The sequence below is a fragment of the Papaver somniferum genome, chromosome 4 (genome assembly GCF_003573695.1).
Source record: "Papaver somniferum cultivar HN1 chromosome 4, ASM357369v1, whole genome shotgun sequence".
Lineage (NCBI taxonomy): Eukaryota > Viridiplantae > Streptophyta > Magnoliopsida > Ranunculales > Papaveraceae > Papaver > Papaver somniferum.
In genome coordinates, this window is record NC_039361.1 from 162402748 (window position 1) to 162418621 (window position 15874).

General features: G+C 35.8%; 1 protein-coding gene across 1 annotated transcript; it reads right to left on the reverse strand.

Annotated features, from left to right (window-relative positions):
* Positions 1–7164: 7164 nt before the first annotated feature.
* LOC113273389 lies at positions 7165–9814 on the reverse strand. The gene is made up of 7 exons (XM_026523122.1): positions 9658–9814; positions 9463–9548; positions 8364–9340; positions 8152–8248; positions 7602–8041; positions 7354–7444; positions 7165–7251 (listed from the first exon to the last, which is right to left on the reverse strand). Exons 1-7 carry the CDS (start codon positions 9812–9814, stop codon positions 7165–7167), a joined length of 1935 nt encoding a protein of 644 aa, XP_026378907.1.
* Positions 9815–15874: the final 6060 nt, after the last annotated feature.

The following is a 15874-nucleotide window of genomic DNA, read 5'->3' on the forward strand; positions in this document are numbered from 1 at the left end:
TGCATGGCAGGACATGATGCCAACTTCAAGATAGGCAATTCTCTTTTTCATAGACTAGGGATCGTTATTCGAAAAGGTGTTGGTGCCCAACTTGTTGCTAGGCTACCCACCATATCTTGTAATATTGATTTTGATTAATAATAATAATAATAATAAAATAAATAATGAGGAACCATAAGGTGTGGGGCCGACTGGGACCAAGGCATGGCCGGTTGGTCAATGGTCACGCCCCACATTATTTTTCCTTAATTTTATATTATTTTCACGGGTTTATGAGAACACTATGAAGTCGAGGAGTTTCCTCGAGACGAAGGAGATTTGTTCAAATGAAAGGATTTTCATCAGATGAAGGAAAATAATAAAAATATGATAAAATATAAAACTGGCGTGGGATTGGTCATGGAACGGTCGGCCAGGCAATGAGTCCAATCCCTTGGCGCCTTGGTCAAAATTTTGATTATTTATTATTTTCTTCCTATTTTGCAATAGGTTAATCGTTTCGTCGTATTTTGAAATACTCGTTCGTGCGGTGATTGTTAGTGCATTGTCGTTGAATACACTTTCACCATATAAGTCGGGGCTTACTTAAAGGTAGCTCAGACGCCCGGTTGTTGATTATTTATTACTAATTGTGAAATTCAGTGGAGAATAATTCACAAAACTGAGTAATAAGTTGTTTATTATTAATTCATATGATTAGTTGAGGATTCGACTTTGAATTCAGAATAATAAAGTGAGTATTACCATTCCATGTGATTGTAGATTCGACCATAGAATCGGAGTAACTAAGATTTATCTATTACCATTTATGAGACCAGTTGTGGATTCGATCATGAAATCGGAGTAATGAGATAATATAGTTATTGTTATTCTATGAGATCAAGCCGTGGATTCGATCATAGAATCAGAACAATTTTTTATTGCCATTCCATGGGACCAGTGTGGATTCGACCATGGAATAGGAGCAATTGTTATTGCCATTCCATGGGACCAGTCGTGGATTCGACCATGGAATAGGAGCAATAATAGATTATTCTGGGAATTCAATAGTGAATGTCACGGTAGAATTAATCTTAATTAGTAATAATTAACTTTGTGGCTCTATACTAGCAGAGCAAGCTGTCTAGGAGCATTAATTATCCCGATATGATCTTGTCGGTAATCATATGCTTTATATTGTCAGGGTAAACTCGTTGTTTGTTCCTGAAGACGTTATCGCTGTATACTAGCAGAGCAAGTTGTCTAGGAGCCGTCCATCTCGTGATACTATATAGAAATAATCACTGAAAGTGTTCAGTATTCATGAGATATGCCGTTGTCCAGTCGTGAGACTACATATCTACATGTATTCCGAGAGAAAGTACTCTCCGTTGAGAATTCGATGAGAGACCCGTGCCTCGATACTCACGTCTGATTGCTGGATCAGAGGCTCGAATAATCACGAGTTTACGATTTTAGCCCTTTTTGAAAATCCACTATCTACAGTGTTATTTCTTTTCCGCATTATATTTTTTTATATAATTGAAATATCACAGGTTGTGCGTTAACATCAATCAATTAGAATATCCAACCTTTGGTTGTTGATTTACATTTATTGACACTTGAACATTAGTCTTTGGTACCGTTCAAGTAACTTCTCTTATATTCAATCGGGCTCGCAGATTTCTATTTTTTGATTGCATGCGGATTGAATTAAGAGTTGGAGATATTGATCTCTTTGATATACTTTAGTCTAGATTGAGTCTGGCTGTCTAATTGATTCTCTAGAAAGTATATTGGAGTAAGTCCTCTCAGATTTCCAAACGAATTGTTGGATGTGGTTGTTAGACCCCTGCATTTTCATTAACCACAAGAGAACCCATGATTAATTTAATCGGAAATGCTCAACATAAAAAAACTTACGGAGCCGCACAGTATTTACACAAAGATGTGGATCATGAAAACCGATACTGCGGAATATTCAAAAATTCATTCTATTTTTCATCAATATTTACATACAGACATATAATAGACTTAATGTTTGTAAACAAAAGTTCATCCTATCTTCCATCAATATTTGCATAATGACATAATGAGCTTAACTTTTGTTTGTCAAAAGTTCATTTAATGTTTTATCAATATTTGCATAATGACATATGAAAGATTTAACTTTTGACCATGTATGGGACAATCATAGTTCACGGACGCAAATACACATATCACATAACAAGTTGCAATATATAAAACCATAAAGATTAATACTGCAAAATCATCTTCCAAATAAACTTTAGAATTTAAATAAATAAATCTAAAAACATTGCAAGTAAAAAATCGTTGGAAATAGCTATGTGTACCCACAATAATGGCTATTCCAAACCCTAGTTATCCTTCTTAAAACACAAGAATAAATTCTCATATGAAGTTTCCTAGACATTATGACCTTTGAAAAATTATTTATCATTCCCGAACTCCTTGTTGTCAACAGCAATTGGAGCATAAGGTTCATGAAGATAGGAGTCAAACGAACCTTCTTGACTGATGTCGAACCAGGGCCTTCTGAATTTTAAGAGTCCTAAACACAAAAGCCTTTATTTGCTGCATCTCCTTTCTTTTTTCCTTCAACTCTTCAAGAACACCAGAAAACTTCTGAAGATTTGAAGGAACAACCTTTGGTTTTCTCACGTTCTTCCTTCTTCTTTTCAAATTTGAGGGTAAGGGAGATACCAATTTATCTTTTTCCTTCATGATTGACGGCTTAAAAATCATATTAACATCTTTTCCATCAGAAGTCATGATGCTTGGAGTCTCCGTAAAAAATGGATTTGTGAGAGAAAATCACTGAACAAGCTCGACAAGCAAACTTGTGATGAAAAGAGTTTTTTAGAGAAGGAAAAAGGAATATAGGGTTACAAAACCTTTATACGAACTAAGGATTCACGTACGCTCAATTCTCAACCCTAAATAGGGTATAATTGTCGATTTTAACCCTTCTTTTAACGAAAAAGGAAAGACCATTTCAATACCAATTTGTGATATGAAAGGATCAACCACTTCTTTTTTATTGAACCCAAACAAACAAAAGAAAATAACTAAAGAAAAATGATTTTTTCTTTTCTTTTCTTTTTAAGACCTGAATGTGCTTCACTCTTGTCTCTTTGAAATCAGGCACTTGAAACAAGATGCACGGCCAACACAATTATGTTGTGTTCGGGTGAACAATGATTTGTCCACCGTGAACCTTTAGGAAAGAATTCCTAACTACTTCTTCCACTGAATGCTTAGGCCTTGTTCTTTTCCGGAGAGGCCTAATTGGTTCTTTAGAAATTAACCTTTTCGGAGAGGGATTTAGTTTACATACCTCAGACGATTTCTAAACAAGTTTAAGCTTGTTTGCTAATCGATTTGCTCTTCATTGAAGTTTGTTGACATATCTTAATTTATGCTTGTACTTGAAACAATTAGATAGTTCGTGAGCCTTAAGAGTACAGTAAGAACATGTCAAAGTGGAAGATGGTTCAGACACCATAGTGGAGCAGGCTGCTAGAAAAATTATGGTACCTGAAACATTAGAAATAGAATCTCCAGTAGATAGAGAAAAATCCATTTTATCCTTCAAAACTGTTGAAGAAGTTTCTCTAGGAAAAATATCAAGATTGATGTGAGTATTGCTACAATTATCAAAATTAATATTTTCATCAAGGAGCGCAACACTTGATTTTTCATCTTCATTTGAATCATAGTGATCAGACATTTCATCAAGAGTTGCAGCAACACCTTTGTTTAAGTGTATTTTCTCCGATTTGGACACTCATTTGCAAAATTACCAAAGCCTTTACACTTGAAGTATTGTGGCATATCCTCGTCATCAGTATCGTCAGTATCCATGCTTTTAAGAGGAACACGATTATGAGGTTTAACTGATGACTTAGGTTTATCTCTAGTGAACCGTTTACTTCTCTTCAAAAGAAGATCTCTAAATTGTCTTGTGATAAAGAGACTGACTTGTCAAGATATTCATCTGATGAATCAGTCTCAGAAGGATCATATTCAGAGGTGCTAACACTTTTACTTTTATCAAGTAGTTTAGTGTTCTTTTGTGCTTTGAAAGCAATTTCCTTTCCAGATTTGGATACATGCTCATGATCAAAGATCTTTAACTTCCCAACGAGAGTATTTCTGGAAAGCACATCAAGGTTATTTCCTTCAAAGATGGCATGTTTCTTAGAATCGTATCTAGATGGCAATGATCTAAGAATTTTCGTCACAATGTCCTTTTCAGGAATAGTCTTACCCAACGCAAAAGATGCATTAACAATTTCAGACACTTTGTGATTACACTCATCAAATGAATCTTCATCTGCCATACGAAGGTTTTCCCAATCATAATTTAGGTTTTGAAGCCTAGCTTCTTTTTCACAGGTATTCCCATCAAATACGGTTTCTAAGATATCCCAAGCATCTTTAGACCGAGTGCACGTAGTCACATGGTGCTGAAGATCTGGGGTAATGGCATGGAAGATTGCATTCAATCTGTCAGAATTCTGCTTTGCAGCAAGAATCTCGACAACATCATAATCAGCAATAACCTTTGGAACAGTTACAGTGCCTATTGTAACAACCGGAGGATTATATCCATTAACAACGTAAACCCATGATTGAAAATCACGCGCTTGAAGAAAGGAACGCATAGCAATTTTCCACCATAAGTAACTCGAGCCATCGAAGACTGGCAGTACGTTTATAGAGATAGCACTTCTGTCCATAGAGTCAGATCACTACAAGCACAAACTTATAAGGTCTTAAACGTGTTGGCCTGCTCTGGTACCAATCGAAAAGCGGGGGTCTAACAACCACACCCAATATTTCGCTTAGCAATCTGTATGGACTAACTCCAATACACTTTCAAGAGAATTAACTAGACAGTCAAACTCAATCTTAAGAAAAGTACATTAAAGAGTTATATCTCAATTTCTCAATTCAATCCGCAATCAAACAAATAGGAATTTGCGAGCCTGATTGAATATAAGAAAAAATTTGGACGGTATCAAAAACCAATGTCCAAGTGTCAATCAATTTAATCAAAAACCAAAGGTTGGATTCACAATTAATTGAACTTACACACAACATGCGATATTTCAATTATATAAACAAATATAATGCGGAAAAGAAATAACACAGACACCAGAAATTTTGTTAACGAGGAAACCGCAAATGCAGAAAAACCCCGGGACCAAGTCCAGATTTGAACACCACATTGTATTAAGTCGCTACGGACATTAGCCTACTACCAATTAACTTTGGACTGGAATGTAGTTGAGACCTAACCAATCTCACATTGATCAAGGTACAGTTGCGTTCCTTACGCCTCTTGAACCATGCCGGATTCTGTGCACTTGATTCCCTTAGCTGATCTCACCCACAACTAAGAGTTGCTACGACCCAAAGTCGAAGACTTGATAAACAAATCTGTATCACACAGAAAAGTTTATTGAATAGATAAATCTGTCTCCCACAGATATACCTACGAGTTTTGTTCCGTCTTTTGATAAATCAAGGTGAACATGAACCAATTGATAAACCGGACTTATATTCCCGAAGAACAACCTAGTATTATTAATCACCTCACAATAATGTTAGGGCTTTTCGATAAAGTACCCCTACTTTTCACTTTACACAAAAAAATGCCCCCATTTTTCAAACTTTCTAAAATGCCCTTGCCTTGACCGTTTTATCCAATAAACGGTAAAAAACGGTAAACGGCAGTTAACAACCGTTATTGCTTAGGTGGCAGTGAAAAAAAGTCTAAAAATCCCTTTGAACTAAATAAAGTTGAATCTACTTGAATCGCCGAGTTGAAACGCCGATTCGACTCGAGTCAATAAGAAACACGTGGCATCCATCTAACCATCAATATAAAAGAAAAATCAACGACCCACAATAAGATCTAATATCCTAACGATCTTATTCCCAATGTCATCTTCTTCAACCTATATATATACAGAGACCTTCCATATGTTTCTGCAACTCAAAAAAATTCACTATAAGCTAAGAAAACTCACAACAACGAATGGTGGAGGTGCAAAAGACTCTCCAGGTAGTAGTAGTAGTAGTAGTAGTAGTAGTAGTAGTAGTAGTAGTAGTAGTAGTAGTAGTAGTAGTAGTAGTAGTAGTAGTAGTAGTAGTAGTAGTAGTAGTAGTAGTAGTAGTAGTAGTAGTAGTAGTAGCAGCATCAACAACAACAATAAGGTGAGAATGAAAAAACATCACTCATTGTGCTACGTGTGAACAAGGTAATCATGACATAAAAGTGTGCCCTTGGCTGTATTACAGGGGAAAGCATGTTCCCTGTAATGGTGTAAGAGCATTGCTTCAATCTACAACAAATGAAAACTATGGGAAAATATTCTTAAAGTGCACAATACCTACCTGCAGTTATTTTGAATGGTTTGAAGATGCTTCTAACCATTGTAAATCCAAGTTGGTGTTGTTACCTTCAGATAAAAGCTTCCAAGCTTGTGGAGTAGATGATCACTACATTGAAAGTTGTCCACTGCACCATCAACTTTGCTTCTCTTCAACCTGCAATTCCAGAATGTACCTGAAGATATGCAACAATCAACACAACAAGGGAATAGCTTACCTTACCTGCCAAAAATGTGATGCTTTTAGATGGGTTACAAATGTTATCTTCCTTGCTGCAAAGGAGAGAGTTAGAGATTCAACACAACAAATGATTGATTTAGTTACAAAATGAGGAAAAGGTCTTAGCATGTAAACATGCTTCATTTCATATGTAATACATGATTTAAAAAGTACTATTTCATACATAAAGATGTTCCAAAATAACATTGTAACCCTAACTACTGCAAACCACATAGTTCCATTCACTTCTTTGTCCGACTCATGTTCTGCTTCTTTGAAGTTGCAGAAGCTTTAGCAGGAGATTTCTTAGCTTTAGAAGAAGATGCAACTGCTGTTTTTCTAATGCCAGATGGTTGAGAAGATTACTTCTTCTTAGGAGCAGGTCTGTCAAAAGATGTGAAGGTAGCACCATCTACTTGGGTTCTTTGCCTCTTAGCTTTTTGGATTCTTGCCAACATCACCACCTTGACATGTAGTTTTGTTATGACAAGTTGATTTACATCTTGAACATGAATATGCCTTTGTAGGTACTTTAGGCTCATCTCATGCTCTCCTCCTCTTAAATCTAGGCCTTCCTGATTTCCTGATCTTGATAGCAGATTTCAATTCAACCTTTTCATGTTCTTCCAACTAAAAAAATAACAATGAGTTACAAAATGGAAATACATTTAAGAAGGTCTAAATAACATGCATTTGAGTTACAAAATGGAACTACAAAATGACTGCAAGTACCTCATGCCAATCTTCTTGAGGGGGAAATGGAAAGACAACTTGAGCATATGTGGCTCTGTATGCAGCAATTGTGCAATAATGAGAGCAATACCTGCAAAAAAACAAAAACAACAAGGCAGTTAAAGTTCACAACATATAAACTTAGTAAATTTGAGATGCAAAAAATAAATTCTGATAAAGTATATACTTACTTTGTCTAATCAGGTCTGAATGGCTTCAAACAACAAACATCATGTTGACAAACAAACCCTCTGAGTTTCCATTGTAGACAACTGCACTGCTTTTCTTCCAAGTTCACAATAAAAACTGCCTTGCTACCCTCATTTGTAACTTCATACAATTTACCACTCACACATGGGTCTACTTTAAATGCACCAGCCAACTTACACAATTTACCAATCAGTTTCATAGCAGTAGGAACCAATCCATTTGGATTCCATTTTGCACTTTCTTTTCTCCTTTTGTGAAACAAACTCATAACAAACTGATTATAAAGAATTCCTAGTCTACATATTGGTTTGTCCCTAAGGTTTTTTGCCATGGAATTAAATGACTCACTAAAGTTGTTATTTAGGTGTTCACACTTACTAGTGTCATCAAAAAATTCTCTAGACCATGACTCAAAACCAGCCTTTTCAAGGTACACTACAGCAGCAGGATTCTCCTTCTTTATATCTTCCATATGTTTCTGCATACAACAAACAGAAACCATAAACAAATTAGCAAGTTATAACACATATGCAAACCATAAAAAAACCATAAACATATCAACAATAAGAAATGTTATTGAGATGTTACATAGAAATGTTTCTTCTTGTAGCATTTAGCTGCATTCCACAAACAACTATACAACTTTTGTCCCTTAAAGTGCTGCTTGAAATTGTTATACAAGTGCCTGAAACAACAAAAACTTATAAATAGCTAGCACACTCTAAGAAAATTAATGATCAAAGAAAAACAATTCAAGAGAAGCTCACCTCCAACAATATTTGTGATGTTAGTCTGGGAACACAGCAGGAACAACTTCAAGTAGCCCTTTTTGCCTATCTGAAATGAATGTCAATGGTTGTTCATGTCTTAAGAGTAATGGCTTCAAGTCAGCGAGGAACGTAGTCCAATTCTCAATTGTTTCAGCAGGAAAAACACCAATTCCTAATGTGACTAAACCATTTTGACCATCTAACCCAGTTTCATCCATCAACACACCACCATAATTACCATTTATATGACAAGCATCTATCCCAACAACTGATCTACACCATTCCTCCAATCCTTTGATAGCTCCAGCAAAGCTTATTGTCATTGACTCAAAAGCCATGTCAGTATTAAAATATGAGAAAGTTGCAATTGAATTCTTGTTGGAGTCACACACCATCTTACAAAACTGAGGAACTAGTTTGTAGCTCTCTTCATAACTCCCATACTTAGCTTCCATCACTAAGTTCCTAGCCTTCCATGTTGTATGATAAGTAATATCAATGAGATGAGAAGCCTTGAAATTCTCTTGAATTTGTCTTGGTCTTGGAATTACTTTTCCAGAGCCATTCTTCGACTGTTCTTGTATAACTTGAGCTACTAATGGAGGGTCTGCAGATCTATTCATTATCTTGTCTTCTACAATCCTTCCTTTGCAAGTATGGGTTAAGTTCACAGACCTAACCTTAAATGTAGACTGCTTTGGTAGTATTGAAGCAAAAACAAACCACTCACACTCAACCTTTCCTCTATTGTCAAACCTATTTTCACACCATACCCTAAGTCTTTTCTTGTCACTCTTTTCAGCCTTAAATTCACATTCATTTTTTACACATAAAAGCTTAAGATGTCTTTGGAATGCATCTTTATCAGGAAAGGTAGTACCTACTATCATTTGTGAAGGATCAAGTGGTTGAACAAAATCTGAGTCATCAAAAAGCTCACCAGGTTCATCCTCAAACTCAGGGTTATCAGCTTGGAAATCCTTGTAATATTGTGGGTCTTCTTCACCCTATTTAACTAAACAAGTACAAAACAAAAAGCTCTAGTTAGTTCTACACCTTCATCAGTCATATAAACAAGCCATAACAAAACAAAAACAATAATGGGAGCCCAACAATAATATGCTACAACCATAAAAGCAAAAACATTAAAGTGACATGTCAGTCTTCTACCTTGGTCATTTACTTCTGCACCATCATCACTTACATCATCATTATCTGCATAACAATAACTTGAATCAGTTAGTACAACAATAACTAATGCATCAGTAAATATTAAATGCACAAAAGTACAAAACAGTAACTCAAGTGTTTAGGTTATAAGCACCTTCGACTGCATTTTCACTTTCAGCATCACTTGAATCTTCACTGTCTTCATCACTATTGTAAGTAGCTGTAGCTTCAGGATCTTCTACTGGATGACACTCATCCAGTTCTTTGTTCTCAAGTTGAATTATAGTCTCATCTAGTTGTTTTTCTTTCATTTTCTTTAACCAATATTCATCATCAAAAAAGTCATCATCAACTAAAAGTGGTTCCTCATCTACTTAAATTGGTGTACTACTTGATCCTTCTCTTAAATTATCACCAACAGCACTTGATTGAGTAGGTTGTGAACTGCCCTTCCCAAACAACTTCCTAGCAGTTGCACCACCATCACTTTGGTTCTTCTCACCTCCAAGTCTTGGGATTCTTCTCACTTGAGGTGACTTTGGTACTGATTTCTTAGGTGTTACATCCCATTCTGGATTTTTAATCTTGACAAACAACTGAACGAAACCATTGCCATTTACCACAGCATTGTCCCGAAACCAAAAAAAAAAAAGATTGATCATTCTTTAGAGTCCATGGATGTCCATGTTCTAATATCCACATTAAAATAACTTCATCTATATCTTCCAAACACAATTTCATGTGAACCATTTGCTGAAACATCCTCAGATTCATCTTATCTCTCTGTAACTTCTTGAAAGCAAACTCAATCTTACTATCAGTACAATAACAACTTATGTCTCTAAACTTGCTTTTTCCCTTATCAATGTTGCCACTGAAATATACAAAATAAAAAATAATATTATAAGGCATTCATACAAATACAAACCAAATACAGACTCAATACACATACAAATACAGATCCAATACACATACAAATACAGACAGAAATACTAACAAAATTAAACAATTAATTTTTTAAAATAAAAGTGTTTCATCATATTCAACTGCAGATTCTTCACATCATCATTTGTTTTCAAGTTTAAGTGACAGACACAAACAAAAGGAAGATTCCTTTTGTTTTTCAAAGACAAAACAAAAGAAACAGATAAAAAATGATGAAAAAGTGAGGGTTTCAAAGAATAAAGTTATGAGTTTCACTTTATATTGATCGAAAAAGCTTCCAAATTGTTTGATTAAATCATGGAAGTACAGATCTAACAAAATCAAAACTTAGGGTTTCAAAATCTCTTACCTGGACATCACCTTTTCCTTTCCAGTGGTCGCCATCGATGAAACCATTCAATTTAATCTTCAATAGACTGATCAATCAAACCAGAAGCATCTATCGATTTAACTAACCTATCGATTCAATTGAATTGCCAAATTTTTTTCTCTGAGACAGAAGAGAAGAAGAAAGAGAGTGTCGGTGAAGATATTTCTCACTTTTAAGGATAAGTGATGGGTTTATGGTAATTTGACCCATTTTTTGACTAGGTAAACGACCGTTGACTCCATTATGCGGACCCAAGGGGTGAAAGTAAACGGTAAGGGCATTTTAGAAAGTTTGAAAAAAAATGGGAGCATTAATTTTATGGGTTTAAAATAACGTGGGCACTTTATCAAAATTCCCATAATATTAATCGATTAACGAAACAAGATATTGTGGAATCACAAACAATGAAACGAAGATGTTTATGACTACTTTTCAATCTTGCCCATCGGAGAATAAATCTCGAGCAAATGTTAAAGAAGATAGTACTCAATCACAATAGAAAACAGCAAGATCAGAACATGCAACTACGGAGAAATAGTTGGGTCTGGCTTCACAATCCCAATGAAGTCTTTAAGTCGTTAACCTACTGGGTTTTGGAAAAACCTAAGGTTAAAGGAGAATCGACTCTAGTCGCAACTACTATCACACAGGAGGTCTGGGGATTAGGTTTCCCAGTTACTAGAGTTCTCCTTTATATAGTCTCTAAATCAGGGTTTGCAATCAATGTTACCTTGGTGACAAAGTATTCAATATTCACCGTTAGATGAAAACCTGATTAGATTCAAGATAATATCTTTCAATCGTTAGATCTAACTTAGCTTGTTATACACAAATGAAATGTACCAACATTTAGATAAAGGTGACCATACCTAAATGTGTACACTTGGTTGGTTCAATAATAGTTAACCAATGATTAGTCATATGAGCACTTTCATATCAACCTTATTCATCTCTATCACAACTAGTTCACATGACTCAAATGAAACTAGTTAGAGAGTTTTTCAATTGTTTATATTCTCATAGAAGTATACAAGACACAATTGAAGCAAAATCGATTTTGATTCACTCGAATCATGAATATTATAGCCACGGTTTGCAAAAAATTGTGTTCCTTATTACATAAATGTATTTGTTCATGAACAAACCAATTTTAGAACATAACCTACTTAAGTATGCAAACGGGTACGCACACCTAAGTAGCCGGACTGAGTTTGGTTTCGCCAGTACTTGTACGGGTCCGCATACCATAATACACTTCCAAACTCCATCAGAAATTCACGGACTTGAACTTCCACCAGTATGCGTACGGGTATGCATACCTAGTTCCCGGACTTCCAACAACCAACCAGCACGCGTACGGGTACGCATACCATGGTTCCCGGTTTCGGACTTTACACAAATGTGAATACACACTATGTTTATATATAATCATGGTTACATGTTCTAAACCCTCATTCCAATCATTGAAACATTCTTGGAAGATGACAATAGCTGTATCACACAAACTATTAGCTTCAAAGCAATTTTCAAGTGATCAAATGATCAATACGAAACATTATAAGTCTACATCAAATGATTGTCCCACACAAATCATGTAAGATGTTACAAGGCGATTTTCACATGATCATTTTTTGACTTTCGTCAAGAATATAAGATGAACTTGGTTAAAGCGAAAGCTAACCAACACATATTTCGAGAAATATGTAAGCGAGTTAAACTCAGCTTGAAATATCAAATGTGTATAATCGAAGTCTATATAGTTATATGACTTTTGTCTCAAATAGGAGATAGAGTAGATAGACTTTTGGGTGATAGATAAGTTCAAGTCGCCATATACCTTTTGTTGATGAAGTTCCACAAGCTCCCCTTAGTAGTTCTTCGTCTTCAATCGATGAACGTCGTGAAGTCTAATGCTCAACTACATTTTCTATCCTAATCCGAGACTTAGCTATAAATAAACTAGAAATAAAGACTTATAGATTTGACAACTAAACTTGACAAACAAGCTTGAGATAGCAACGCTAGAGAGTTCGACCAAACAGTGCTCTAACAGTTTCCTAGGACGAAATCTTCACCATAACCCATTCACATAATCATAACAATATATACAAGATTATGTAGATGTCATATCTACGAAGTTCAAAAGATATGCGCTATACTTCGTAGTCTAATTCCCGAATACTATGATCATACTATTATGATCATGTCACATCACTACAGTATTATACAATATATATATAATATATACAGATTCGCAGTTATGTTTTCAATATAGCACGACTTGAAAGATACGTTAGGAATGAAACAGTTTAAGTCAATATTACTAACCTCAAGTGGAAGGATGATGTCGCCGTTGTAGTTCGCTACTTCTTCACATTTAATCAAGCGACTTTAGATGAGTTTTGACACACCAAAATATGACAACCAAACTTGACATACCAACGCTTGGTGAGTTCAACCGAGCTATGATCTAACAATACCCCTTCTTCACTCAGCTTAGGAATTGCTGAGGGAATGCACTTGTCTTACTCGTGTCAAGGATGCATTAATCAGGCAGGCTCATGTCGTACTTTTCTTAGACTTATGCAAGCTCTGCTAACTTTCATATTGATATATCTTACATTCGAGGCCATGCCCAATGCGCCATTGGTACATGCCTAAGTCGAACGCCTTGATAGGAAGTATGAGCATCAAAGGAATGGAATGCAACTGGCCTCATCAACTTTGGCCACAATCATCTCTTGCGTCGATCTACCAAGCCAGATGATACGAGAGGCCAGTATGCCGCAATCATCTCACAATTAGATGATATGAGCGACAAAGTGTTGGATCGGAATACGTACCCTTCCCTACTCTAAAGGGATCAAGTACAGACCGTATGTAGTTCATCCTCGAAGGGACCGCAAATTAAGACAACTTATATTGCAAGGTTGTGGCCGAGCAACAATGGTAATGGCCTAATCCGTATAGGTCGTTCAGTCAAAATGCATCCTAGTGATGCATATCTGGCTCGCGGTATGGAATAGTGATTCCCATGCTTAATACGCTCCATTGGCAAGGCTACGCAGCTATAAAATAGGTCTAAGTATCATTTATACTCTTTCGGCTAAGCTATGAAGCTAACTTGGTGCATGGTACGCATATGCACCTTCAACCAACTACCCCTCCATATATATATATATATATATATATGTTTTAAAGACATTTTTACAAATTATATTAGGGGAGCAAAATGACTTCACAAAGTCTCCTACAGATATACCTATGAGTTTTGTTCCGTCTTTTGATAAATCAAGGTGAACATGAACCAATTGGTATACCATACTTATATTCCCGAAGAACAGCCTAGAAATATGAATCACCTCACAATAATCTTAATCGTATGGTAGCGAAACAAGAAATTGTGGAATCACAAACGATTAGACGAAGATGTTAGTGACTACTTTTTATCTTGCCTATCGGAGATTAAATCTCGAGCCAATCTTAGAGAAGATAATACTCAATCACGATAGAAAACAGCAAGATCAGAATACACAACTACAGAGAAAATAATTAGGTCTGGCTTCACAATCCCAAGGAAGTCTTCAAGTCATTAACCTATTGGGTTTTAGAAAAACCTAAGGTTAAAGCAGAATTGACTCTAGTCGCAACTACTATCACACAGAAAGTGTGGGTATTATATTTCCCAGTTGCTAGAGTTCTCCCCTATATAATCTTCAAATCATGGTTTCCAATCAATGTTACCTTGGTAACAAAGCATTCAATATTCACCGTTAGATGAAAACCTGATTAGACTCAAGCTAAAATCTTTCAACCGTTATATCGAACTTAGCTTGTTACACACAAATGAAAAGTGACTTCATTTAGATATGAATAACCGTACCTAAACGTGTACACCTTGTTGGCTCAACAATAGTCAACTGAAGTTAGCCATATGAACACTTTCATATCAACCATATTTATCTTAACCATAACTAGTTCAAATGACTCAAATAAAACTACTTCTAAAGTTGTTCAATTGTTTATATCCTCATAGAAGTATACAAGACACAATTGAAGCAAAATCGACTTTGATTCACTCGAATCAATTCATGAACATTATAACCACGATTTGCAAAATATTACATTCCTTCTTATGTAAATGTATTAGTTCATGAACAAACCGATTTTAGAACATAACCTACTCAAGCATGTAAACGGGTACGCATACCTAAGTAGCCGGACTTGGACCGTGTTTTCCAGTATGCAAACGGGTACGCATACTGTCGTACACTTTGAAGTTTCAGTTGATTCCAGTACGCGTACTGGTACGCATATTATAGTACTCGGACTTCAACTGACTTCGCCAGTACGCGTACATGTACGCATACTCTAGCTCCTGGACTTTACTGACCTCGCCAGTACGCATACGGGTATGCATACTGCATTCCGGTCTTGGATCAACACATACGCAAGTACGCATTCTGTGTTTATATCCAATCATGTTTAATCGTTCAATCGTTGAAACATTCTTAGAAGACGATAATAGTTGTCTCATACAAACTATTAGCTTCAAAGCAATTTTCAAGTGATCGAATGATCAATACGAAACATTTCGAGTCTACATCAAATGACTGTCTCACACAAATCATGCAAGATGTTACAAGGCGATTTTCACATGATCATCTTTTGACTTTCGTCAAGAATAAAAGATGAACTTGGTTAAAGCGAAAGCTTACCAACACATATTTCGAGAAATAGATAAGCGAGATAAACTCGGCTCGAAATATCAAATGTGTATAATTGAAGTCTATATAGAAATACGACTTTTGTCTCAAATATGAGATAGAGTAGATAGACTTTTGAGTGATAGATGACTTTAAGTCTCCACAAACCTTTTGTTGATGAAGTTCCACAAGTTTCCTTGATCAGTTCTTCGTCTTCATTCGATGAACTCCGTGAAGTCTAAAGCTCAACTACACTTACTATCCTAATCCGAGACTTAGCTATAAGTAGACTAGAAATCAAGACTTATATTTTTGGCAACTAAACTTGACAAACAAGCTTGAGATAGCAA

Coding starts and splice junctions, on each gene's coding strand:
- LOC113273389 (XM_026523122.1), bottom strand. CDS start 9,814: ATGAAAGAAAAACAACTAGATGAGACTATAATTCAACTTGAGAACAAA. Junction 8,042..8,151: donor ACAAGAAGAAACATTTCTAT/GTAACATCTCAA, acceptor TGTTGTATGCAG/AAACATATGGAAGATATAAA. Junction 7,252..7,353: donor CTCAAGAAGATTGGCATGAG/GTACTTGCAGTC, acceptor TTATTTTTTTAG/TTGGAAGAACATGAAAAGGT.